Source organism: Gopherus flavomarginatus, chromosome 9 (assembly GCF_025201925.1).
Source record: "Gopherus flavomarginatus isolate rGopFla2 chromosome 9, rGopFla2.mat.asm, whole genome shotgun sequence".
In the NCBI taxonomy this organism is placed as follows: Eukaryota; Metazoa; Chordata; order Testudines; family Testudinidae; genus Gopherus; species Gopherus flavomarginatus.
In genome coordinates, this window is record NC_066625.1 from 13,458,674 (window position 1) to 13,485,881 (window position 27,208).

Sequence of the window (27,208 nt, forward strand, 5' to 3'; positions counted from 1 at the left end):
GCTGACATGTTAGCACCTCCAAGGTTACGAGTAGGCTTCTGAAGATCACATGTGGTTTTGAGGTGAACTTCTCATTTGTGCTGCTGCTGCTGTTTGGCTGGAGATTGTTTTCTCTGCTATGGTCTGTGCTAGGGGGAAAATGTTTACCAGATATCAAATACCATGTTAAAATCTTAGTGTAGACAAGGCAAGTTGTAATTTTAACCAGCTAGAGTTACCTCAATCTACTGACATGCTAAAATTATAACTTGCCTTCACTAGGATTTTAATTTAAGAACACACATTTTTTCCTAGTGTAGATGTGGCCTAAGAGTTTACACATTCTGATAGCTGAATCGTTGAGTGAGTGAACAATGGTATCTTTTAATGGAAGCAATTTGCCGAATATCGCAGAATGCATCAAAAAGCCTTTAAACTAATGACACATCTGTGATTTTTTTGGGCATGGGAGGGGGCAGGAGATAAAGGCTTCTTAATTGAAAATGAAGAGTTGATTATTTCCAAAATAGATGAACTGAAGTGTTTAAAACTGGGTTTTTCTCTTGCCACAGTCAGCTTTGTAGATTATGCTTGTGGGGACCTGCAGCTTCACAGCGTTAGAGTGCCAATGTCATTCAAACCTCCACTAGGAGACCCCACTGCTATTTTTGATGACTTGGCACCATTCAGATACGTTGTAGCAAGAGTAACCTGTAAGAAAAGGCTATTTCTCCCCTATGCCTGGCATAACATGAATTACCCTGATCATCATTTTAATCAGATTTAGACAACTGGAAATGCTATTGTGATTTCAGTTCACGATCCAAGTACCATGGAATTATGCAAGTCCACTAAATGGTGACTAACCCATTAGTCTGAAAGCTAATTTACCTTTTTAAGGAAAAGCATATTGTAGGTCTACATTCCCCCCATTATGCTTAACGTGTCATTTCATTTACATGCTTTAGCTGCAGAAGATTTGGGTGGTTGTTTTTTTTTTTAAATAGACACTGTTAGCTGTTACTGTAAATATGGACACAGACAAAATACACAATGAATAGCAAACGGCACAATGATGACTTTCCACACTCCCACTTCAAACTGAAACATTAGGAAACATGAGCAAAGAGCGCTGGTTTGCAAATTAAAATAAATTGAGGCCAACAATTTACCTTGATTAAAACCCATGATGATAAAATATTCCCAAACATGAGAAGGCTAAGGATTCAAGAGTGTTTTAATACATCCCAACTAACAACCCAACCCAAAATATTACACTTGCCTTACAAAAATTCTACATCTTTACAAAGAAAATCTGGAGAGACAGAATTAAGGTAACCAGTCAGACCCCCTCTACCATAAAATCCTTCATTACCCACTATAGCACCTGACTCTCACTGGACCCACTCCAGGGATTTTTTGATCCTTAATCATGTTCTTCTGTTTGTTAATTTCCCTGTATTTTTTAAAGACCAAACCTTTAAGGTGGGTTGGCACATCAGCAGATAGGGAGTCTCTGCTGACATGCTGTGCTGACATGTTATCAAAGCAGGCCTCCCCTGAGGCTCATGCTTAGGTTGGACATTGCAGGGAGGGAGGGCATAGATGGTGGGGCTTGGGATTTATTCTGGCAATTATAGTGGTATAATTATGGTAAATTTCTCAGCATAGGCAAGCCCTAGAACTCTGCTATTTTTTAGGCTTCTCCCACTGCACCTCTCTTTCTACATTTCCCAGTAGCCTGAACCCCGTAAATTGTGCTCCATGTCCCAGCAACCTCTGGCCCCCTCCAGACAAGCAATTTTCCCACTCTCTCCCCATTCTGAGATTCAGAAGCATGACTCCCTACCCCTGTAAGGCCCCCTGCATCTCACTCCCAATTCATGTCTCTCACTGCCCCCTACCCCTACTCAGAACTGCTGCCCTTGGGAATGCCACCATCCATAGGCCTCCACCCCACATTGCTGGCTTGGTCCGGCAGCTCAGCCTGGAGTCAGGAGGGGCATACGTATGTCTGTAAAGGGATTAAAGTAATTTTCAATGTTGCTCTGCACACATGTGAAAGCAGCAACCCTCAGGGAACGGAAAAAACAAGCAGGATCATAGAAGTCACTTTAAGGTACACACCCTCCTTTGTACGACATCTCCCTGCCCAGGGCCCATGCAACAGGAGTCAGAACCCAGCTTTCTTCAGTCTGATCCAAAGAGAGAAAAACCACCAGACAAAGGGTAGCAGGCCGCAGCTAGGCAAAATGAAACACTAAGTCCCTTGCAATCATGTTATGTGGGCAACCTGTGTAAAGCAGATGGACAATATTTGAGTTCCTCAGGTGCTCCTGATCCTCTCTCCTCCCTGGGCTAGAGGACTTGCCTCTTCCTCCTTTATAGGATCCCTACTCTAATGAGGCTCTAGTTTACTCATTTCCTGCCTTTCTCAGCATTTCCTCATCAACTCTTTATGGGCACTTCAAGCTGGAAGCGTAACTTTCAGCTGGACGAGAGACATACCCATGATAGCGCTGATCCAGCTAGCATGCCAGCATATAGACACACCTGCACATGTGACGGGGTTGTGTCCAGGAATTAACCAGTATTGGAAGGAAATTATTAGCAAGATTCATCTTCTGACAAAGTGACAACTTCCTAGAGATCCCCTTACCTTCTTACTTAATGCTCTAGTCATGGATCTACATTTTAAACAGGACAAATTATTATATTTTTTTATGGTGAGTTGCAAGCCTTTATACTGCACATTTTGGAAAAATGTGACTTCTTTGGAAGTGTGGTATAGTAAAATATGGACTGTCCTTGTAATCAAAAAGCTGTCATGGCAAGTATGTTCACAAGAGAAGCACCAAATTGAGAAATTTGGTCACTCTTTTTAGCAGAGGAGGCTGGATCCCTAGTCAGCAAGCCCAGAATGTTTATCCATGTTCTTGGAATATTAACCTGATCCTGAATGAGTACTATACAATAAATATTAACATACTATGTTGTAGCTGTGTCTTAATAAAAAGTTTTTTAAAAATACTGACCACGTGAGCGGGTAGATGCTCAGGGTATGCACCTAGTGGCTTGGATGGGATTGCTCTCAGGGTGGCTAGCCCTTCCCACTGCCACAACTACACTGTTTTTAGTACACTAGCTCAATCAGAGCTAGGGAGACCAGATAGCAAGTGTGAAAAATCAGGAGGGGGGGTGGAGGAGCTTATACAGGAAAAAGCCTCAAATATCAGGACTGTCCCTATTAAATTGGGACATCTGGTCACCCTAATCAGAGCTAGCATGGATATGTCTCCTTGAGCTGGACTTTACACCTTCAACTCAAAGTGTAGATTTACCATGTGTTCTGCAACTTCCCATTGCAAACCCACCCCCCCCACACTCACACCAAACTCCGCCCATATCTCCCTCCACCCCCCATACTAAGTATATTTCTCCACAGTGAGGCCAGAAAATACAGCTGAAGCTATCTGGAGACATGGCAAGGCAAATCATTAGGAACATTTTCAAGGTATCAACAGAGACATTAGTAATTCACCATAACTCAACCCCTCTGCCCCCCCTCCCCCAAAACCTTCTTAGAAGTCTATCTTGGGAAGAAATGAGCCATGTGCATTATACTGGGGGCGGAGGGGACGGCAGAGACTTTGGGGGAAGCTAGGTATGGGTGGGTGGGGTTCTTTGGTAGTGGGTTTTTACTGTAAAGCTAGTTTTAACCTTTATATGGAGCGGGTGCTGCTGCTCTATAATACCCTTGCCACATAGACAAAAACTGAAGTTCTGAGAGCATCTCGTGTACAATTGTGCATTGCTCTTGACTGGTGATTGTAGCTGATGTGCACTAGTGTATTTCAAATTCTGTCATTCCTAAATTGTTCATTCCAACAGCCCAAGTAATTAGATGCATCTATTCCACCCAATGAAACAGCACTGGGAATGAGAACACTAGATGGGGGTAAAGCACTGCAAAGCAACAGTCAGAGAAAGGCTCTCTGGGTTTCTTGTACCTGTTCTGCATTGCTGGCCTGGAATGGGCAAAGCAGGGGGCAGAAAAATGAGCTTTGCGATTCAGAAGAGCAAACGAGAAAAGACCCTCCTGCTCTATAACATCATCTCAGAGGCAGTGGCCAGAAAGGGCCAAAGCACTTGGTCTTGGTTGGGGAGCAATGGGAGATGGTGGCTGCCCAGCAGAGCACCTAAACTCCATAGGAATGGAGCCTTGCATGGAACACCAAGTGGTAGTTGATTTCTCTCAGAAGTGTTAGATTTTTTTGCTCCTCATGTTGCTCCATGTGCCCCCTTTCCCCTGCAAGCCACTCTTCCTCCAACCCCCTCTTCCCAGGGCTACAGAGTCCAAAAAGACTCCCCTCCTAAACCCTGCATGACTGGTATTCCTGTCACAATGCAAAATGATTTCATAACCACTTAACATTGTGCAGCTCTGCTGCACAAGGAGTGTTGCTATATAATTTAGTCATTTATAGTACACGGGGGCCATAAAAATTATTCATTAAAGCACCAATCAATCCTACCAAATGATGCACACAGGCCCATTAACCTCAGTTGGGCACTGCAGAAGCCCATCTCCACGAATCTCTTTACAGGCTCAGAGCTTTTCAAACTTGTTTCTCAGGAAGCTGGGGATCCCGGTTATTCCGAATTTGAAAGAGCCCCTACAATTATTCCCTCTGCACTTGGCAATAAATTCACTTAAACTAGGCACTTGCTTTAAACATAATTGATCGGCATGTAACAACATCCCAGCATTAAAAATCCCAAAATCATTTGGGTGGGATTTTCACAGGTGCCCAAGTGACTTAAGAGGATATCCGATTGTCCATGCACTGGGAAGTTATTCCACCTTAATACTACTGGGGTCACTGCTAAGCTTCTGTGTTAGAGCGCAGATCCACTCCCTCTATTTTTGGTAAAGTTACCCGAGGTATACTGTCCAGAACTCTGGATTGTTCAGGATATGTTGAGGAGCTCCATCTCCAAGAGGTGGTGCACTGTCTGCAAATGAGGGGTATAGGGTGGGCTTCAGGAGGCTACACAACAAGTGTCTCTAGATCCGTTCATAGAGCCTATTACCTCAGACAGTTACAGGCTGCATCTCTGAGCCAGCAAACACTGGCACCTGAGATTATGGTTTGAAGCATTTTTCCCAGGTCACCCAGAATGTTTCTTTAAGGGAGACCTGTGGTATCATATAGGGTTTACTGTGGATCTTCTCCTGATCCACGTTGTTCAGAGAAATACATTTAAGCTTCCAGCAAACAAAAAGGATTAAGCAAACAGAAGGCAAACTGCCATCTAAGACCACCAAACAGGTAGGGTTCCTTCCCATTGCACCAACTCTAATCAAGGTAGGAGGGGGAAAGCGATTAGAGAAGCAGAGCTCGACTGCTGGAAAGCATGAATATACAAACTTCCTATTGACTGCCTGACACAGTTTGAGGAACTCTGTCAGTCTGTACTTGTAGCAAGCATATCCCAGAACTAGTTTTAACTAAGAGCTATTGACTTCTGGAGGTATGAAGCAAGACAAAACTGCAGAAGTTATCCAAAGCCTAAGATGAGAACTACATAATCAATGGTTATGTCATGGGAAAATGCCTTAAAAATATGAGACCTCCAACTGTGAAACTGTCAAAAAGCAACAGTACTACAGATCCCAGTATAAAGTATTTATTTAATACTCAACAATTAACACAAAGTCCTCCTTTAAATTCTTTTTTTTTTTTACAGTAAATAAAAATGTATTATTCCCCCCATGCATGATCACTGTGTATTAATCTAAGCCTTTTATTTTAGATGTGAAAAAATAAAGTGTTTCCCCGATTTCATCTTTTAATCATAGAGCTATCACATGGTGCACTGCATTGAAAGGAGACAAGAATTATTATGCCTAATGCACAGTTTGTGGTTATTTTTTACATAAAGTGTTAAATGAATCAACCACCCAATAAAAATAAATATTGTATCTTAAAGAACTGATAGTTTTGCAGTATCCCTTTTCTGTAAATAGAACTGTGTTTCAAAGATTTCCATGTGCTGCTTTTAGCAAACAAAGAAAAGGAGTGGTTTTGTTTGGTTACTAAAACAAAACCTCAAACTGTCACCTTACACACTATTGCAGACCTACCTAAAAGACTCCATTCTAAAAGAAAAAAACTAATATGTTGGAGGATGTTTTTTAGCTGCTGAATATCTATGTATAAAACAACAAGGCTAAAAAATTCTGGTCTAATTAGCAGCCAATCATCTACATTCAAATGATTCATTCTTGAAAGTGGTTGCTCACCTCTCCTCTGATAAAGGAACATCTGTATAAGAATGGTGTAATTTGGAGACTGATTTTAGATACACAGAATTGTTCTGGAGTGTGCAAATTATACTAATTGCTGTGACAGGAATGAATTTCAGGGGTGTGTGTGGTATTGAAGTTTCCTGAATGTGCACCTTTAATTACACCCTCTCTGGGTTGTCTTGAAATACTTTTGGCACTGGGTTTATAGATCAGCTATACAACTATTTACCCTGCCTTTCAAGACATTCCTTTGTGACAGCAAAGGTCAAGCATTTTTCATAATACACTAGAACAAAACTGGTTTAAAAATGTAAAGCAACAAATGAATGTTTATGCTTTATCTTGTATTGTTGTGAAAAAGGGAATACTGCATTTGAAACTGTAGAAGACTATATATCTTAATCAAAGCCACCAGCCAGCATATTGGAAGTCTGATAACAATCATTCCAATCAGTTCTACTGGCTATTTCTTTTTACATAAATAATATAGACCAAACATCATAAAACATTTCAGCAACCTTCTTTAACAGAACAGAGGAGCCCTTTTAGTTGTGGAGAAAATTGTAGGACTCAAATTCTGAAATTGTCTTTTGAGTTACCAGATTGCCAAATTCATGCAGCTCCTAATGAAAAAAAATTCAATCAAGTTCAATAGGACTGCTATCTTCTTGACCATCTTCTGCATCATCATCTTCCCCAGTTCCCATCAGACTGTTTAAAAGATTTCCTATAATTAAATACAGGATAGTTAAATTTTAATTTTGGAAAACTGGTGGAGTAAACTATTTTATTTTGAAGTTCATTACTGTAATGGAGTGGATAATTAAAAATATAAATATAGAAGTTAAAAGGTATTCCTCAAATTACAGCAGCTTCACAGTAGGGTACATTGCAGGCCCAATCTGTGTTTCTTATGTCCCTTTAAGTTATTCAGGTGCTTACTGTTATAGGAAAAACTTTTACTTCAGAATTAATCATTGTTAAAAACTGCATGTGAAAAACATTTTATCATTAATAAAAAGTAATTACAGAAAACCACAGTAATCATCTCAAAAACTGCATGCCAAAGCGAGCTAGAGCACTTTAAAATCTGAACTAGAATGGACTAGAAAACTAGAGTTGTAGTTGAAGCCAAACATTGTTCTATAAAAAGTCTGAGCATCTGAGTCTCCATTTACAAATAAAACAAATCAATATATTTTTAAATTAAAAACCATATAAGCAGTGAAGTTATTTACATTAATTTTGAAAGCTACTTTTTCCAACTGAAACATTGTCTAAATATTACTCCTGGGGGGATTCTGCGGCACAAAATTCTGCGCCAAACTTCAAAAAATAAGCAAAATTCTGCAAATGTTATTTGTCAAAATAATGCAATATAATATCACTAGTTTCAATTGTTTTGGTAAGTTATTTAAAGTACAATACAGAAAAAAGTCACAATAACTAACTATTTAGCATTTCCTAAACACATTAAAGTTAGTTAGAAATACTTGCTAACTGATACCCTGCATTCCAGTTATAATCCTGGATTTTCATTTAAACTGCATTACAGAACACCAAACATGGGGGGGTGGAGTGGGGTGGGGAGAGTGTAGAATGTCATTTTAAAATTGCTCAGACTTTCACACATGAAAGTCATACAGTTTTGTTCATCATTGTTCTGGACCTAGCTGGGTAGTTTGGAAAGGGGTTTAGTTCTGATTGTCCCAACATTTTATTGACTGCTTGGTAAATGTTTTATTTGCCCTGAGAAAGGGAACAGTTAACTAACAACAGAATAATTAACAACGTTACTATGCAGACAGGTTGCTACATTTCTGCTTCAGAGAGTGAGATCAATTAACAATCAACAGAAACATTAACAAAACGTGTTGGGTTTTTTTTTTGTTGTTTTTTTTTTTTTTACACACAAAAGCTATTTTCTTTAACATAAAAACAATTTTCAGTAACATGATACTAATATTTAATTAAGTGTTTTTTCCAGTTCTCAAGAAGTTACATTTTACTAGGCAGGCAGGGTGCTACACTTCTGCCTCGGGGACAGAGCCTTCCACCTGAACAACAAAAAGACCGACCCTCCTCCACCCCCTCAAGCGGCAGTATCGAGAGAAGGATAGTCTCTCTCTTGTTGGCCAGCCTCAGTAGGCACACACATGGAGCCCCTCTCCCCTTGCAGTGATCTGCGTCTCTGGAACAGAAGCACCGCCTTGGCTGCTGGGGAAGAGATGCATGTCTCCCCTCTGATTTCTTTTCCATTTTTCTGCATGGGGGGCACAGAAATAGGAGGGCCATATGAATTCTGCACCCATGCCCCCATGGGTGCAGAATTCTGTCAAGAATAAACTATGAAGAATTCTAACTTCAGTGGGATTTGAGGACAACCAGCACTTTAGTGACCAGCCCCTAAAAAGACATCTGAGAAATTACAAGTTTTTAGATATATCAGAGTGATTGATTATTGACATGCTTTTTAGGTTCCAGCTTTTACTGAAGTTGCCTCTGTTAACCCTGGAAAAGTTGCTGAAAGCACTGAATGGCAGAACAGATGTACATTGTAGCATCTGCCTTAAATACAGGAATGAATCTTGGGAAACAAAATTGTGATTTATAACATAGCGTTTGCATGCCTTCCATCTCACTCTCACAGATTCAAACTTCTGAAAGCCTGTTTACATACTGGATCAATTACAATAGTGATATTTTTACTAAACTTTGGGTACCAGATAAAGGAATTAAACATGTATTTATTATAAGCCAAAGAAGTTTCTGAGGGAGAATTTATTTCTTTATGGGAAAATATTGTAGTCAATGATTTTTTTTAAATATAACGTGATTCAATGTGTTCCGCTGTGATTTAAAAAGCGGAGAACAAAACGTGAATAGTACTTTGTAACTGATGTTTTGATTTCTTCTTCCAATAAGATTTTTGTAGAAAAAACTGTATTAATATTGATTCCTCATGCAGAAATAAACATTTACTACACAAACACTACTTACTTTGAAAAATCGTAGACTTCTAAGGTCCCAGTTCCGCAAATACTTCCAGACGTACTCAACTTTAAGAAATGAATATTCCCATTGAAATTAATAGGAATACTCATATGCTTCAAGTTAAGCCAATGCATAAATTTCAGCCGGAGGGTCTACTTTGCAATTTACTATTTAATCTCAGATTTAATATTTATAGGGATATTATACCATTTCTTCCCTTTTTTTAACCAAAGTGAGGATTTTACAAACTTCATATCCATTACATTACAAGTGTAACTGATTCATTTTATATTGGTGACTAATTTTATCTATGTTTACTTGTGTCATAAAGACATTATACATAAATTAAAAATAATTTAATAAATTAGGCCAAATACAATGAGTGAGTAATAGTCCATAAACTGGTACTATTTCCAAAAAGATTAGAAGTTGTATCCATAGACATTTCATTGTTATAAATTACCTAGTAATCCTCCATAGGATGATGTCTGCTTGGGTGGAACTCCAAAGAAGAGCTGTCCTATTCTATCTAAGTACTGAAATGACAAAAAACAGACATTAATTGTTTATACATGTCAAAGTATCTAAACAAGAAAAGTCAAACCCTATAATTTTCTAGCACAGGGGTGGGCAAACTTTTTCCATACCCAGATGTGCCAAATTGTATGATGGGCCATGAATGCTCATGAAATTGGGGGTTGGGGTGCAGGAGGGGGTAAGAGCTCCGGCTGGAGGCTGCAGGCTCTGTGATGGGCCCAGAAATGAGGCGTTCAGTGTGCAGAAGGGGCTCTGGGCTGGGGCAAGCGGTTAGTGTGCTGGGGGGGGGTGAGGGTTCTGGCTGGGGGAGCAGGCTCTGGGGTGGGGCTGGGGGGTGAGGAGTTTAGGAGGGTGCTCCGGGCTGGGAGCAAGGGGTTCGGAGGACAGGAGGGGGATATGGGCTGGAGGTTGGGGGTGGGGGTGCGGTCGGAGGGGATCAGGGGTTCAGGCTCCGGGCAGCGCTTACCTCAAGCAGCTCCCAGAAGCAGTGGCGTGTACCCCCTCTGGCTCCTACGTGGAGGCGCAGCCAGGCAACTCTGCACACTGCCCTGTCTGCAGACACCACCCCTGCAGCTCCCATTGATCGTGATTCCCAGCCAACGGGAGCTGCAGGAGCGGAGCTTGGAGCAGGGGCAGTGTGTCGAGCACCTTGGCTGTCCCTAAGTGTAGGGGCCAGACGGGGGTCGTGCCACTGCTTCTGGGAGCTGCGTGGAGCCACGGTACGCAAGAAGGGGGGCAAGCCCCCGACCCCACTCCCCAACTGAAGTGGGGGAGCAGGCAAGCCCCGGACCCTGCTCCCTAGAGGTAGCTCAAGGGCTGGATTAAAATGCCTGAAGGGCCAGATGCAGCCCCCAGGCCTTAGTTTGCCCACCCCTGTTCTAGCAACACAACTTCTCTCTCCGATTTGCAGAGAAACAAATGCTTTTGAAAAAAATAGAGACAATGTGCTTTACATTTATGAATTACCCTAACTGCTCTCTCAAAAGGCAATTGTCCAAACCTCAGATTGTTCCAATGACAAACACTTTGCACAGTTTCAATCCCATTTGATAAAAACCTGACAAAAAGTCATCTGTTGCATTTTATTACGCTATATAATATAGGGTCACCAGATAGCAAATGTGAAAAAATGGAATGAGGGTCGGGGGGTAGTGGTGGTGGTAATAGAAGCCTATATAAGAAAAAAGACCCCCAAATCAGGAGTGTCCCTATAAAAATCGGGACATCTGGTCACCCTAATACAATATAGCACGTGTGTATGTTATGTTGAAAAGGCATTATTTAATCTATTCTACTGGGCTGTGTTACAACTAACTACTGATAACTCACCTCATTATACATAGGATCTCTTTTTAGTGAAGGTTGATACTGTTCACACAATACTGTAAATACTGTTAGTTTTCCTCTAGAAAGGAAACAAAGCACAAAATGTAATCGTAGCACAAAATGAAAAAGTTAATTAGAACCAAAGTAATAAAAAAATCATACCCATCAACAGCCAGTAACAGAAACCAGATGAAATTTAGCAATGGTTGTACAAATGGAGGCCCCTTTTCTATTGAAGGATGTTTCTGTGTATATGTTGTAAAAACCACTGATGCACTCGTCTTATTTTTTAAGCAGAGAAATCTGAAAGAGGAAGCAGTAAAACAGATGTTAAAAATGGTATTTGGGAGCTCCCATGAATTTCTTTTAAACTAAGAAAAAAAGTCTAATGTTCACTTTGATCTACAATAACTAACTTAAAAAGCCACATCAGGCTCAATAGATCAGTTAATAACAGAAGCTCTGTTAACTGAAAATGAAGAGCTCTAGCAACTGCTTAAAATCAGCCAAGGAGAAAATTGTTAGATGACTTTAAAGAACAGCAGAAGCATTTGCAAATTAATAAGAGTCACACTGTTAGCTTAGATAGTAATAGTTAGTTAATGAGAAAGTTAATCTAAAGGAAGACATGATTCTATCCAACTTTATTCAACCTCTATCAGAAGCTCATGAAAAATTATAATGGGTGCCACTTTTTATGCATAATTCAGGTTAACTGGGACTGTCTTTACTATGACCAAAAGTTTATCCCATGGAAATAAATTTTAATTTCAGCGCATACCTCATTTTTCCTGATATCCAAAATAATCACCCCCCTCTTTTGTTGTGCAGCTGTTAATCCTGAATGACAAAACAAATTTCTCTTCTACTCTTGGTACTGATTCAGTGCTAGTACATCAAACAAGTTCTGTCCATATTGTGTCTACCAGTCTTATCTTAAGTAAATAGAGTCAGATTCTCAAACAGAATTTGTCACTAGTTAATGAACTGATTGATGACCAAGATCATCTGATTCTTGAATAATGCTAAGTTATTTCTAGTTATAGTTTTTGCAAGACCCGCACACTTACTGGGAACTTTGTGCTCAGGTGGTAAATGCTAGTAAGTATTGAGACGGCTGTAATGAGAGACTTAATTTTCAGTTCTGTATTAGCCTCTGTACCTAAACCATTAGACATTGTGGAGGTTTTTTATTATTAATTATTATTGTTCACTGCTCAAGTTACAACATCAATTTTGCATAGGATTATAGCTTGTGATAAATCCACATATGTTGTAAGATTTATTCCAGCTATACATCTAGGTCAGTAAAAGATTTAGTTGCATAAATACTGCTTGGAAGAATATACCTTTATAAATGCTTTTCAACACATGTAATTGCCCTGCCTGTACTGGAAACCCATAAAGGGACTGCTCCAGTTTACAGGTTGGAGAATGTTACAGTAAAAGCAGAAAGACTAGGCTTGAGAGGTGTTTCAGCATGACAAAAGCAACTACTGTTCCAACCCGCCCAACATGCCATATAAGAGGCTTATTATAATAAAAAAAATATAGAGGTGACAGATGAAAGGGAAGCCATTTTTACTGGCAGTTAGGCAGGCAACCTGGGATCTGCTCATGTTCAGAGTGTGTTAGTTAAAACAGAGTTAAAGCTGACACAGTCCAGGCTAGTAAATCAAAGTATTTGACTATCAGTTTGTAAACCTGCATAATTATATGTATTCCTTCCTCCTATAAAACAAATACTTTAATGATCTTAGGAAACTGGCAGTAACTCCACTCACTGAAGTACCCTACATTGCCATTGAATGTGCTTGATGAAACAAAAGTAGTTCTTAGATGGCAAGCTCCCAGGCAGCGACCACATCAGCCTTTTATGTTTGCGCACAGCCCAGTGCAACGATCTGGGCCTCTGGGCACCACCATTACATGAATAATAATGAGTAGGACATATTTTATCATCAGCCTTTCAGAGGGTATTATGAAGAGAAGGGAATCTTACAAATGATCACAAATTCATTTTTAACATAAGGGAACTAATACTACCTCTTAAAAGGAGAACTTTTACTTTAATTATGAGGATGCTACTCTCAGATTCAGATGGATTAGTTTAGTTCTCCCAATAGTTAGTGTGCTTTCACATCGTCACCGTCAATTTTTTTTTTTTTTTTTAAACACACAAATATATAAATTGTAGGAGTGGGTCACATACAATCTTTGAATCAATATACAAAGTTTTTCCATCTCACTAACTACACAAAAGACTAAAAAACTGTATTCACTTTTACAATTTCTTTTGCAAAAAAGATATAAAAGTTTATTAGAGAATATTTAAATAAAGATGATACAAAGAGTTCAAAGCGTCAGTTGTTACTCGTAGTTACACTACTTAGCTTGAGACCAGACCCCAGAATGCAAATAGTTTAATCCAATGCTTTGCACAGCAAACGCTTTTATAACAAATAAATGTTGAACACCTACTGTAAGACTGCCTGAGCCACAAACATGTCCACCTCACTGCGATATCCCCTGGATGAAGAATATTCTACTAGCATATTAGCACATCCTTCGCCATCTGTGGAGTGCAAGAAGTGATACCGAGATTCACAATAGTTTTGCTCTACAGAAGAAAGACAAAAAGAAAACGGCTGTTAAGAAATCAGTTTGTTATGCTAAATTCAAGAACATTTAGTAGGTTTGTTCCTTTTCCAAACAGATGTGTCATGAGAGCTGTTATGTAAACATGGGTATATACAACAAATATAAGGAAATGGCCATTTCAAACAAATTAAGTACATTTAAAATTAGTAATATTTAAAAACTGTTTGTATTCAGACATTGCGTCCCCATCTAAATCGGTCTTACTCCTCGAATACACAAAATTACAATCTTGACCCTCAGCATATTAAATATATTACCAGTAGTGAGATGATGGGGCAAGAAGATTCATCTTAAACTCCAATGCCATTACCTTGAATTGTGCGGAGAAGAGGTTTCGCCTAATTTTAGTCTGACTCACTCTATCAAACTTAAGTTATTTCTATACTGTAGCAAAAGTTAATAGGAAATAAAAGTTTACCAGAACTTCATTTCAGGCAAAGCTGTATTTTAGCCAATGGCCATGGCACAGTCATGATATTAATTATATTTTGAACCCAAAAGTCCCATTTTAATAATCCAGCCTTCTTCAAATTAAAGTCTGAAAAGATATGACTTAAGAGAACACATATGGATGGCTAGCATGTCATCTGCTCTAGTCTGAGCACACTCAATTTTAAGTACATGCTGTTTCCTTCACTCATCACGTCCACACTCCTGCTGGAGCTTCATTGAGAAACCAACACTAATGCTTCAGAAATATTCTCACTCGGCAGCTGACAACAGCAATACCCATCAAACACCAACCAATAACTCACACAATTACATCACTGAGAAATAGTACGGCACATCAAACAAAGGCAGTCTGAACTTTCGACCAAGGGGTAAAGTTTACTATTTTTGACTAACATCTGGACTTCAGAGCTGCAGAAGAGCAGGTCTGATTTTGTTTTGTTAGAAAGTTCACTTAGTATACTGGTGTTAGTAGAGACCCATGGGACATCAAAGAAAGTGACTTTTTGTTCAATTATTCTCAAACTAACATTTCTGTGGGCTGTATATAACACATCTTAAATTCATGCATCATCTCTGACCGAAGTAAGAGTTTTATGCACCTCTCTCATCACATTGTACATTTGATTTCACGCATAACGAAACCACAATAAATTCAAGAAAAGGGCTCTGAAATTAGTTATGTTAAGTAAGCCTGATGGTCAGAGTTCAATTTCATGTAGACACTAAGTCAAAAACCTAAAGACTACTGGGAAGTGTTGCCATGTGCTGAAACTGTCTCTGGCGAGTTTATCTAGGATTCTTTTTTTAAAAAAGCAGACACTGAAATAACTTATAATCGATGGTATCTTAAACTCTCTTGTGACTAGCCTGGGTTTACTACAGCACTAGGTGGAAGCCTCACTCTGTGCTCTGCTCTCCAACAGGTTCATCAAGCAAAATTTTAAATTACACAGTAAGAAAAGAACAAATCCAATCTATACAAATTTATATTTCATTTTTTCACCCTTAAGAAAATTAAGTTATTGATATAATTATCTTAAAAGATTTCTAAAATCTCAGTGTTACAAAAATGAGCAAAGGCAATTGTTCCTACCTTTCCACAACGTGATGGCTAATAACTGATGTAGTTTCGGATGACCGAGTTTCCCTGATCCACCACTGGACCATTTCAGTGCTCTGGACACGAAAGCTACTCTTTCAGGAGAATTTGGATCCATCAAACTAAACACTTTAGCCAAGTTTTCTAGAAGCAATACAAATATGCAATTAACATTACCAGGTACGTAGCAAAGTTTCTTCTGTTATCAATAAACCTTTGTAAAAACATCTTGAAAGATTAGTTGTTCTTCTTAAATGAGTGACCGAACAATGTACTTCCATGTGTAAAAGTCAATCTTAGATCTGTAAATCAGTAACGTCCAATTGACCTCTCCGCTGCAGTGCCAGAAACCACACCTTGCCTAGTAACTGGCACTAGGTAGGAACAGCTTCCCATGTCCCATGGCTTAAGACAGATGTTCCTTTGCTGTCAGGGAGTTCCATTGAGGAGACAAGGCTTCAGTTAGGAAGGTGCACACCAGTCATAAGAAGTGTCAGGGATGGGAGCCTCTAATTAGGAGCAGGGCTGTCCGAGGACCGTGGAGTGAAATGCCAGACTGGATCTATGGAAACCAAGTGCATTCCCTATCCCATTCTCCAGTTGGTCTGCAGGCCCCTAGAACAGCAGTTGATGTGGAAGGGACTCTTCATGCGATTTCCAGCTGGGCAGCTCAGAAGAAGGGCTTTATGAACTGCACGCTTACCCGACAAGCAAAGTTTCTTTGACAAAATGGCCGACCCGCAGGCAATGCACACATCACCACACTGACTGGATAGGAAGCCGCTGTCCATCAAAGCGGCGGAGAGGTCAATTACTGTGCAGACAATACTTGTCGCTCCTGTGCTGGGGAGAGGACAATGCCAAAAATCATGCTCCACCTACAAAACATAGTGATGTTTGCTCAAAGTATGTCCGTATGCTTAGAGCCACATCAATTACTGAGAATCCATTATTTTTCCAGCAATTTTGTCTGCATGTCACTTCTGGAACTAAATTAGCCCCTTAGCAAAACAGGAGCCCACAACTCATGGCACAATGAAAGGGATTGAAGGTTTAGGAGAACTTTACATTTCTGATAACACAAATTTCTCTGAAGTGCAAATACACTTGAAACTCTGTCAAACTAAACACAAATGAGATAATCTCACCTAGTAGTTCATCTGTTACTTTTGCGTCCGATTTCTCTAAAGACTCTAAAACCAGCATGGACAGATCAGCAGCACTGTTTTGCTACAAAATGTGCACAAAAACAAGAAATGTATTATTAGTGCTGAAGCTATCATTAGTTGCTAGAATAAGGTCAAGAAAATGCTTAAAGAATTTTGTGAAAAGCAAATTTTCAGATGGAACAGGGACAATTAACCCTGTTTCACCCTCACAAAAAGTAGTAGCAATTTAATAAAGTAAACCGAAAACCTGCATGAAAATACAGCATAACTGGCTTAGGCTGCAAATGCAGTGTGGACACACATGAATGTCACAGTCTCTACAAGTGATGCAATTCACCTCTACACAGAAAAGACACAGGACTCGTGCACTAGGAAAAGACTACATAGCAACTTCCCACAATAAAGACTTGTCGACATGGGGTCATTCGGGAAAGTTAAGATGAATTAACTAAATCCTTGAAGAAGGATTAAGTGCACTAAATAACATCACACAGGGGTTTAATGTGTTTTAACCTATGTACTGCTTCATGATCTTAGTTGATTTGTCTTTTCTGATTGTCCTAGTGTAGACAAGCTCTAGACTGCTTATAAGCCCAAAACTTTAACACTAATGAGTCACCATTTAACCCTCAAACAATTTGGAAAAAATAAAAGGATTTCTTACTTGGTTGTGACTAAAGAACAACAGTGCCCCCGAATACATCAGTTCTCTTGCTTCTACGTGTTTGCCTTGGGACATATACCTGCAAATAAAAACAAAGCAAAGCAAAAAATTCTTGAGATAAAGTATCATTAAGCAATAGGTTTAAATATATTCAAAAATCACTTGAATGTGAAAGTCATTTAATACTACTTGAAGCACAAGATGACACAAAGATTTATTTTCAAAGATGTATGTTTGTATTGAAAAATCAATGTATAGACAAGTGAAAGCTACAATAAAGCTGGTTGTATGGAAAGCATATAGTATATGAATGGATCTTATTATAAATATTTAAAAAAATAATAATTTCCCTTTCCTGGTCCTCACCCAAAAGTTAGTCCCTAAAGGAGAACAGATCAAAAGTTATAAGCATATGAAAACAAGGAATTATAATAGAACTTTGGAATATCACGTTACCACTTTTGCCCTAACAGAATTTTTAAATATCTCAGAATTTCAGGGTTGGAAGGCACCTCAGGAGGTCATCTAGTCCAACCCCCTGCCCAAAGCAGGACCAATCCCCAACTAAATCCCCAAATCCCTAAATGGCCTCCTCAAGGATTGAGCTCACAACCCTGGGTTTAGCAGGCCAATGCGCAAGCCACTGAGCTAATATTCTTACTCTCTTGGAACAGTGGGACAGCATCCAAAAGTCTGATATGATGCACAAGACAGTTATTCTTATTATGTGAATAATAAATGAAAGTCTCCAGCGTGTCCTATTACATCAATTAATATATGGAAATTTAAAGTGTTTTCAGTATAAATGGTATACAGCACTGTAACATAGGGATGAGCCATTACAAGACAAGCTTGCACATCACAAACATCATATCATAAGAACGGCCCTACTGGGTCAGACCAAAAGTCCATCTAGCCCAGTATCCTGTCTTCCCACAGTGGCCAGTGCCAGGTGCCCCAGAGGGAATGAACAGAACAGGTCATCAACAAGTGATCCATCCGCTGTTGCTCATTCCCAGCTTCTGAAACATCTTTACTCAACTCTTTCCCAGTCTCTCTGATTACCACTTTTGGCTGCTACACAAGAGGACATGAGAAGTGCAACCATCCTTTGTAGAGCCAAATTAGCTAAGCTTTGATAGTATCTACAAAGCTGACAGCAATCAGAAAGAGTTACCACACAATATTTCAAAAAATCTGAGCAGTCACTTTACAAAGACAGCAAATGCAAGTGTAGACAAGGCCTAAGACTGTAAGTTGGAGCACATTAAATCAGCCCTGGGTGCCCTGAGGTGTCCACACTGGCAAGGCACTTAGAGCGCCTGGACCCCACAGCTGGAGTGCTCCTGGCAATCTATCTCCACGAGAAGCATAAAGCTTTCTGAACCCCAGCTGAAACGCCACAGTGTCAGTATGGATGATATGTTGCATTACTGCACTGTGATTGGCTTCCAGAAACATCCCATAATCTCCTGAAGTCAAGTAGCCACTCTGGTCATTGTTTTGAACTCGGCTGCAGGCATGCGGATATCCCGTTTCAAAGCTCTGTTTCTGACATCCCGTAGGCTTATCTGCTCCGGGACACAAAGCATACCAGTACTGTGGAATGCTCCTGCTGGGGGGGGGCAGAGGGGGAGGGAGAGAGTGTGTGTGTGAGAGAGAGAGAGAGAGAGAGACACGGGGACTGATGTCGGGTTTCCCCGTTTCCCCCAGCCCCTGTCTGAACTTACAAGATAGCATGCTGACACACTCTGCCCCCCAAAACACACAGTCTCTCCCCCCCACATACCACAACACACTCCGTCCCACTCCCTACCCCCTCATTTGAAAAACAGCTGGCAATCTAGTAAGATGCCCATGGAACAATGGGATTGGGAACCCTGCATCATGTGATGCTGTGCCTGCCGCATTAGGCATTGCAAACCTTTCCCAAAGCACACTGCAGCCACTTGCATGCTGGGATAGGTACCACAATGCACTGCTCTCTGTGGCCTTGCACGAGCTGCTAATGTGGACATGCTCCACAGTCACAAGGAGCACAGTGTGAACACACAGCAGCACTTTCCTTGTTGCTGTCTCCAAGGGCTGGTTTAACTCCCAGTGCTCTACATCCGCATGTGTAGACATAGCCTTAGAAACTTTACATTTCAAAACCCAATTGCTCAACAATTCAGCTTCTAGCTTCTTCATTTAAAAATGAATGTTAAAAACTGAAAGTGAGAAAAAACAACCACCTTCATTCCAAAATTGCTATTATAAGGCCATGTGATTAGTACCACCCTGCAGTCATTACAATCTCCTGGTCACAGCCACCACTACTCTCTATAGCTAAAGGTTTTGTATAGAATACTACACCTCGGCGAGCGGAATAACGTTTGTTGCACACCCGCTGGAGAGCTGCAGCGCCAGTGTGAACGAGGTGTTGCATTACTGTGCTCTGACAGGCCTCCAGAAACGCCTCATAATCCCCTTAACTCAAGTGGCTACTCTAGTCATTGTTTTGAACTCCTGCAGAAATGCCCTTTCAAAGCTCCATTTCTGACAGCTGGCATGTAAGCCGTTACTGTGGAATGCTGTGTGTGAGAGAGGCGGGGGAGGAGGTCTGCTGCTGTCTGAACTTAGAAGACAGCATACTGACATGCTCTCAGCCCCCAAAAACCCACTCTCCCCCCTCCCACATATACACTGTCACACTCCACCCCACTCCTCCCATTTTAAAAGCACGTTGCAGTCACTTGCATGCTGGGATAGCTGCCCATAATGCACCACTCCCAATGCTGCTGCAAGTGCTGCAAATGTGGCCATGGCAGTGTGCTTGAAGCTGTCAGTGTGGACAGATTCCAGCCCTTTCCCTACTGCGCTCTATGAAGGCTGGTTTAACTCAAAGCGCTCTAGATCTGCAAGTGTGGCCATGCCCTAAGTGGCTTGGCAGTGTGTACACCTCAGGAGTTACACTGTAGAAAGCTGCTTTACTGCGCAGAAACTTGCCCAGTGTAGACAAGACCAAAGTTGACCTTCCTGGATTCCCACTGATCTTTCAGCCAGATAGATAAATAAAAGAATAGAAACAGTATCTTTTTGAGCTAAGATTTTTTTTGCTCTCAGCTAAATTTCTGAGGCTGACACTGTTCAAATGTCAATACTTCCAGAATTTTAATATATTCTATGCTCCAGTGATTTCACTTTTATTTGATGATACTATGTGTTCCAAATTATTCTGGTCCTTGGCTTGTTTGTGCGATTGTTTATTTGTTCTTTTTTTAAAAAAAAAACTAAAAGATTACCTTTATCTGACTGCCTCTATACAGACTTTTTGAGGACTCTACCATATAGCAGGAATTGATTTACTGAATGGATGAATAGTTTCATATGTGATGATTTTGCAATCCTGGCTATTTATATTTTGAACAATGGCTGTTTGTTACTTTTATATACGTAAGTCAGAAAGAAAAAAAGAAATTGCTATTTCTTAAACTGATTGTAACAATGTTCCCTCTGGCCAGATAGGACCAAAATACCTATTTCCAACAGGAGTATCTCTGTTCCTCCTCCTACAAGCAAACTGCATTGTAACACCACCTTCCTGCTAAGTGAACTCTAGAGACCCATTAATCTGGATAGTTCAACATTACAAGGTTCTTTCTCAGTTCTTTCTCAGTTCCTTGCTCCTATTCCACTGCCCCCAATGCATTGCCTTTCAAGGTCACCACCTGGGGAGTAAAAGACCAAAAAAATCAGGAAAACGCCTATGACTAGGTGTGGAAAATCTCTCTTAAGTTTGTAGCAATTTTATTTATTTAAAGCAGCTCCTTACAAGTCTATTTTAACTGCCAATAAAGCATACAACTATAAATGGAAACTATTAGGAATCCTGTGTCTGCCAAAAGCTCAGTTAATTTCCTTATTTTGAAGATAGGACACTAACAAAATAATGCCATTTTAAAATGAAAATTGTTCAAAAAAATAGTTGTGTTGACAGAACTAATATACTGCATTACGCTTATCAAGATATAAGCGGTGTGTATTTGCACAGTAACATAGTGGAATTCTATGTGCAGGTTTATTCAGATATGAAATGAGCACATTACAAAAGCTAAGACAAATTTAGCCTTCAAATCTTTCAAAAATAGAATGTCTCACTTCATGATATTGTATAGTCACTCTCCAGATCACAAGTGAAGTTATTAAGAAAGCAATATGGGAAACTAAGTAGCACTGTATCTGGCATGTAAATTAATTAATTAAATTGATAATACTTCTTGTTCCTTATAAGATTCACCATTGTTATAGATTACAGCAGAGTGGGAGCAGGGAAATGTAGAAATGGATCAAAACATTTCTGAAAATGAAACCTTGATGGCTTACTCAGATTAAACAGAGTGTCCATGAGCACTAATAAAACAGAAGCCAATTTGACTACCACCTTGAAGTTATACCTGGAAGTCTGACTTGAAATTTCAAAAGTCAGAAACCTAGATGTTCTTGAACCAGTCAGCACCTACAATAATAATGAGACCCAAGTATGTACATTCATAGGACACAGGAATTTCCATACTGGATTAGACCCGAGCTCCATCTATCCTGTCTCCATCAGTGGCAAGTATCAGATGCTTCAGAGGAAAGTGTAAAAATCTTGAAGCAGAGAGAAACGGATAATTTGTCTACCCTCATTAGATCTCATCCTAATCTCTATTAGGGAATGGTTTAAACCATAAAGTTTAGTATCTCTTCTAAAAAATTTTAGCACTAACGGTAACAATTCTAGATATTCTTGTTATTCCTAAGGGGTATCCCTTTCTGAATACTGAAATTCTTGGACTCAATGACTTCCTGTGGCAAGGTCCACAGTTTAATTATGACTTGTTACGGGGAAATATTTCCTTTTTATTATTTTTGAATTTACCATTTTTTTATTTCACTGAATGCCTCCTTGTTCCTGTGTTATGCCTGATCTACCCATTTTAAATTAATTCAGTGGGTTCAAGCCAGGATGCAAGTTACTGCATTTTAAATTACTATGAAAGAAGAGACTGCTTGTTACAAGTTGTGTAAGAAAGAAAAACATTGTCACAATCTAAACTTTTCTGCAACAAAATTAAAGATAGATTTCTGCTGACAAACCGTTTCAACAGAAGTATTTGGAGATGTATTGTTACCCTTAAACATCTGAGTACTATTTAGTCTCTGTCACTAAGACTAATATTAAATGCAAAAGAGTGTTTAATAATAAAGTCTTACACCATAGATGACAATTCAAGATTACAGCAGCCATGTACTCAAAGTAGTAATACCACAGTACAAATACTGTACTATGAAGCAGACCCTGTTACATTACTCATTAATAGGCAAGGCACAAAATGGAGTTGTGCAGTATGCCTTTTTTTTTAAATTTCCAAGCTGACTAAACATGGTGAGAAATCAATGCATTTTAAAGAGTCTTCAAATCAATGACACTAAAATCAGGACATCCAAAAACCAGAATTACATCTGATCTGCAATTAAAAGTCGACCTACCAAACAACCCATTTGGGGAGACACCCTCACTGCGGATTCATTTTAAGATACATTTTAAATCATCTTACTCTTAAAATGGGGGATTTCATTGTGTATTTTAATTAAACAATTAATCAATATTTGTTTTATTTTTTAAATTCAAATTGTAATTTTATGACAGGTATGAAGAAATTTGCACACTGTACTTTTGCATATGAATGACACTTAATTAGAAGGAAAACATTTTGGAGTAAAAGAAGAGTTTACATGTTCTAAGGATATACCTATGTTACCACCAGATGATAACTCTCACCCAGCACGAGGTTTACAGCAGAACTACTAATTCAGTCACACCAATAATATTAACACACTGCACTACAATTCTATCTTCCATCTGGGGATCTCAAAGTCCTTTAGCAAATGTTAATTAAGTCCTTCGGCAGCTTGTTTTAATATAGTCAACCTTTACATAACTCTGCCAAGAAATTGCTCCTCATGAACTCAAATTCTTTAATCCTTCTTAAAATGTAACCTTATTCTTTTAAGTTTAAACATCCCTAAAAAGGAATGAAAGCAGCTGAGAAAGTGGAAGGGGGATAATGTAACTAACCCATTTATGCATCTCAACAGAAAGGTGCAACATTACCTTGATCATTACCTCTCTTTCCATTGGTTAGAGAGGGGAGACCCCGACCAACAGAACTGGCCTTAAGATGCCTAGATGCTGGAGCAAATTAGCATAACAGGGGGAAGGGGGGGTATGAAGAAATGAGTAAACAATCTTTTTCTCCAATCCTGCTTGCTAGTCTATAAGCAGCACCAAAAAGCCAGAAAAGGAAAAGAGAATGAAAAACCTAGCTGTATTTGCTTTTGGGCCTAACTGTTGTTGAGATCACCTGAGGCTCTCCAGACAAGTGTGATGACAGCCCAGTGAAGCAGTGGACTACAAAAAGGGGAAAAGTTGAATAATTGGACCATTTATATAAGGGAGGCAAAGGGCCCACAATTTACAGGTCTGTGTGTGGACCTTTCACAAAAGGTCAAGCACTCATCATGCCACAGCAGAGTGGTGGTGAAAAGCTAGGTCATGACCTGCCTCACCTCCCAGACAAATCACTTCAGGGTGGAGAGTGGCCCAAGATCATTAACTACAAGACCCCACCATCAATGGGTGGCCCCAACCTCCGAGTAGGTTAGAGATCGGGAGCCAGTCTCCAGACTTGCTGGCCAGGGAGTCTCAAGGCACTATAATGCCAGTCTCCACCCCATGAACATCTATGTAGCTTGGGCACCCCATGCCCCACACCAGCCAAGAGTCTTCCCTCCTCTCCCCCGCAGCCAGACTCCAGCCCCCTTCACTCCCGGCTCTGCCATCAGCCAAGAGCCCCTCTCCTCCCAAACCAGAGTCCAACCCCCCTTCACTCCCCTCTCCCCCACCAGCCAAGAGCTCTTCTCTCCCCGCAAACCAGACTCCAGCCCCCCTCCCCACCAGCCAAGAACTCTTCTCCCCGCAAACCAGACTCCAGCCCCCCTCCCCACCAGCCAAGAACTCTTCTCCCCCCAAACCAGACTCCAGCCCCCCTCCCCACCAGCCAAGAACTCTTCTCCCCCCAAACCAGACTCCAGCCCCCTTCACTCCCCTCTCCCCGCCAGCCAAAGCCCCTCTCCCCCCAAACCAGACTCTAACCCCCCTCCCCTCCCCTCCGACCGCCAAGAGCTCTTCTCCCCCCCCGCAAGCCAAACTCCAACCCCCCCTTTCCCTCCTCCCCGACGGGGAAGGACGAACTGGAGCGGCGGGTAGAGGGAATTATTCTAACCCCTCCCGCAACCCCCTTCCCCTCAATTCCACCTCCCCCCGCACGTCACGCTACTCTTCACGGGGAGCCCCCCCGTAGCCCAATCAGCTGGCGAGTAGGCGAGACGGGCAGGCCGCGCGAGCAGCAGGCTCGTGCGCGCCGGGAGGCTCTGGAACGGGCCGGGCTGTACCTGAAGAAGAGGGTCCGGTACATCTGGTGCGCCTCGTAGTATTCGCCCTTCTCCACGCTGGCGCGGAGCTTCCCCTCCACCCGTTGCACCCCCCCGCGGTTCCGCCCGCCGCCGCCCTTCGAGGCCTCCTGCTCCGCCGCCGCCGCCATCATCGCCGCCGCCATCGATGGGGGGGGAGGGGAGGCGGAGAGAGACACGGGCCTGGCCCCGCAGCTCTCTACCCGGGCCGGCTTCCGTCAGCCCCGCCCACCGAGCAAGACGGCAGCCTGGGCGGGCCAGTTCCCGCAGCACAGCTTCGCGGTGGCGACGCCACGCCACGTGACTCGGCGTCGGGCGGGGGAGGGGGGCGGCAATGGGGGCGGGGCGGTAATCGCAGTGGAGGGGGTGGTAGAGAGCGTGGGCTGAAGGGTGGGTGGAGTGAGGAGAAGGGGCGGGTGGATGCAGAGGGCGGTGGGTTTTGGTGAGACCCAGCCTGAGCTCTCCCAGCTGGAGGGAGGGTTGGGATCCTGTGGCGGGATCACTGGCTAAGGCTGCTGCAAGGAGCCTGTTCTAGCCCACTTGTGCCTGTTTGGGTGCCCTTGTGCTTTGCTATTACTTTAACCTGCTTTGTTTACCTTAGAAATGTGAGGGACGTCAAGCCTGGTTTTGAGGGGGATCTGTAGAGGGGCCGAGCAGAAGTGTATTGTGAACACGCCTTATCTCAAGTCCTGCTGAATCTTTTACAAAACCAAACTTTCTCCAACATGTGTATTAGTCATGAGTTAAACAGGGCATCAGTGTGGAGGCAGTTTTGTCAATAAAATTATACATAATCCAGGACTAGCTGCTCGAAGTAGTAGTCATTTAAGGTGTCAAGACACTTTTTCTCAGCGTCCCTTCCTGAGGTGATATGTACCTAGTCAATATGGGGATAGCTGCAATCCCCCATTATTGTTTTTTATTTTAATAGTCTCTCTGTTCTCCCTGAGCATTTCACAGTCATCACCATCCTGGCCAGGTGGCCTGTAATAGAGCACTATTGCTACATTCTTATGGCACAGTTTGGTTCATTGAAGATTTTTTACTTCGATTCTATGCTTTCTTTCATGAAATGCACCACTACCCCACCAGCATGACCTGTTCTGTCCTTCAGAAATATTTTGTTACCCTGGTATTACTGTGTCCCATTGATTATCCTCATTCCATCAGGTTTCTGTTATGCCTGTTATATCACTATCCTCATTTAATATGAGACACTCAAGTTCACTCATCTTTAATATTAGACTTCTAGCATTGGTATATAAGCACTTTAAAAACTTGTCACTTTTTAGCTGTCTACCATTACATGATGTAATTCCATGGGACTTTTTTTCTTTTGACTGTTTCTCATCAGATCATACCTGTCTTTTATCAACTTCCATCCTCTCCTCATTGGCACATATAAAATTTCTATTTATAGATCCTCCCCTAAGGGATGTCCAAACCAGGTGCTCCTCCGCACCGTCGGCTTTCCCCCAGCCCTTAGTTTAAAAATTGCTCTATGGACCTTTTAATTTTAAGTGCCAGCAATCTGGTTGCATTTTTGTTTAGGTGGAGCCCATTCTTCCTGTATAGGCTCTCCCTTTCCCCAAAATTTCCCCAATTCCTAATAAATCTAAACCCCTCCTCCCTACACCATCATCTCATCCACGCATTGAGATCCTGCAATTCTACCTGTCTAACTAGCCCTGTGTGTGGAACTGGAAGCATTTCAGAGAATGCTATCCTGGAGCTTCAATCTCTTACCTAGCAACCTAAATTTGGCCTCCAGGACCTCTCTTCTATCCTTCCATAGGCCACGTCCAGACTAGAAATTAAAATCGATTTTAGATACGCAACTTCAGCTACGTGAATAACGTAGCTGAAGTCGAATTTCTAAAATCGAGGTACTCACCAGTCTGGACGGCGCTGCATCGATGTCCGCGGCTCTCCGTGTCGATTCCGGAACTCCGTTCGGATTGATGGAGTTCCGGAATCGATGTAAGCGCGCTCGGGGATCGATACACCGCGTCCAGACTAGACGCGATATATCGATCCCCGAGCAATCGATTTTAACCCGCCGATGCCGCGGGTTAGTCTGGACGAGGGCTATGTCACTGGTACCTACATGTACCATGACCACTGGCTCCTCCTCAGCACTACACAAGCTTATCTAGAGGTCTCAAGAGATGCACCACCTTTGCACCAGACAGACAAATCACCGTAGGGTTCTCCCAGTCAGTGCATACTCAGTTATCTGTTTCTAATGATCGAATTGCTCATTATTAATACCTGTCTCTTCCTAATAACTGGAGTTCCCTCCCCCAGAGAGGTATCCTGGGTATGAGAGGATACCACATCATCATCTGAAAGGAGGATCCCAACTATGGCATCATTTCCCTCTGCTCCTGTTGGATGGTCTCCTTCCCGTAGGCTTTCATCCTCAACAGCACAGAGGCTGTCAGACCAGGGGTGGGACTGTTCTACTGTGTCCCTGCCAGTCTCATCTATGTACCTCTGTCTCCCTTAGCTCCTCC

The 27,208-nt window shown here is 41.4% G+C and overlaps 1 protein-coding gene across 2 annotated transcripts; it reads right to left on the reverse strand.

Annotated features, from left to right (window-relative positions):
- Nucleotides 1-5,654: 5,654 nt before the first annotated feature.
- Nucleotides 5,655-24,904, reverse strand: GET4 (guided entry of tail-anchored proteins factor 4). Of its 2 annotated transcripts, XM_050966352.1 has the most exons (10): nucleotides 24,675-24,904; nucleotides 17,196-17,274; nucleotides 16,511-16,592; nucleotides 16,066-16,200; nucleotides 15,357-15,506; nucleotides 13,631-13,769; nucleotides 11,312-11,452; nucleotides 11,153-11,228; nucleotides 9,750-9,822; nucleotides 5,655-7,019 (listed from the first exon to the last, which is right to left on the reverse strand). In XM_050966352.1, the coding sequence occupies exons 1-10, from the start codon at nucleotides 24,836-24,838 to the stop codon at nucleotides 6,931-6,933; spliced, it is 1,128 nt and encodes a 375-aa protein (XP_050822309.1). In that variant the 5' UTR covers nucleotides 24,839-24,904; the 3' UTR covers nucleotides 5,655-6,930. The 2 variants fall into 2 exon arrangements, with proteins under 2 accessions (XP_050822309.1, XP_050822310.1); XM_050966353.1 differs by lacking the exon at nucleotides 16,066-16,200 and having other exon boundaries at nucleotides 24,675-24,900.
- Between the last annotated feature and the right edge of the window lie 2,304 nt (nucleotides 24,905-27,208).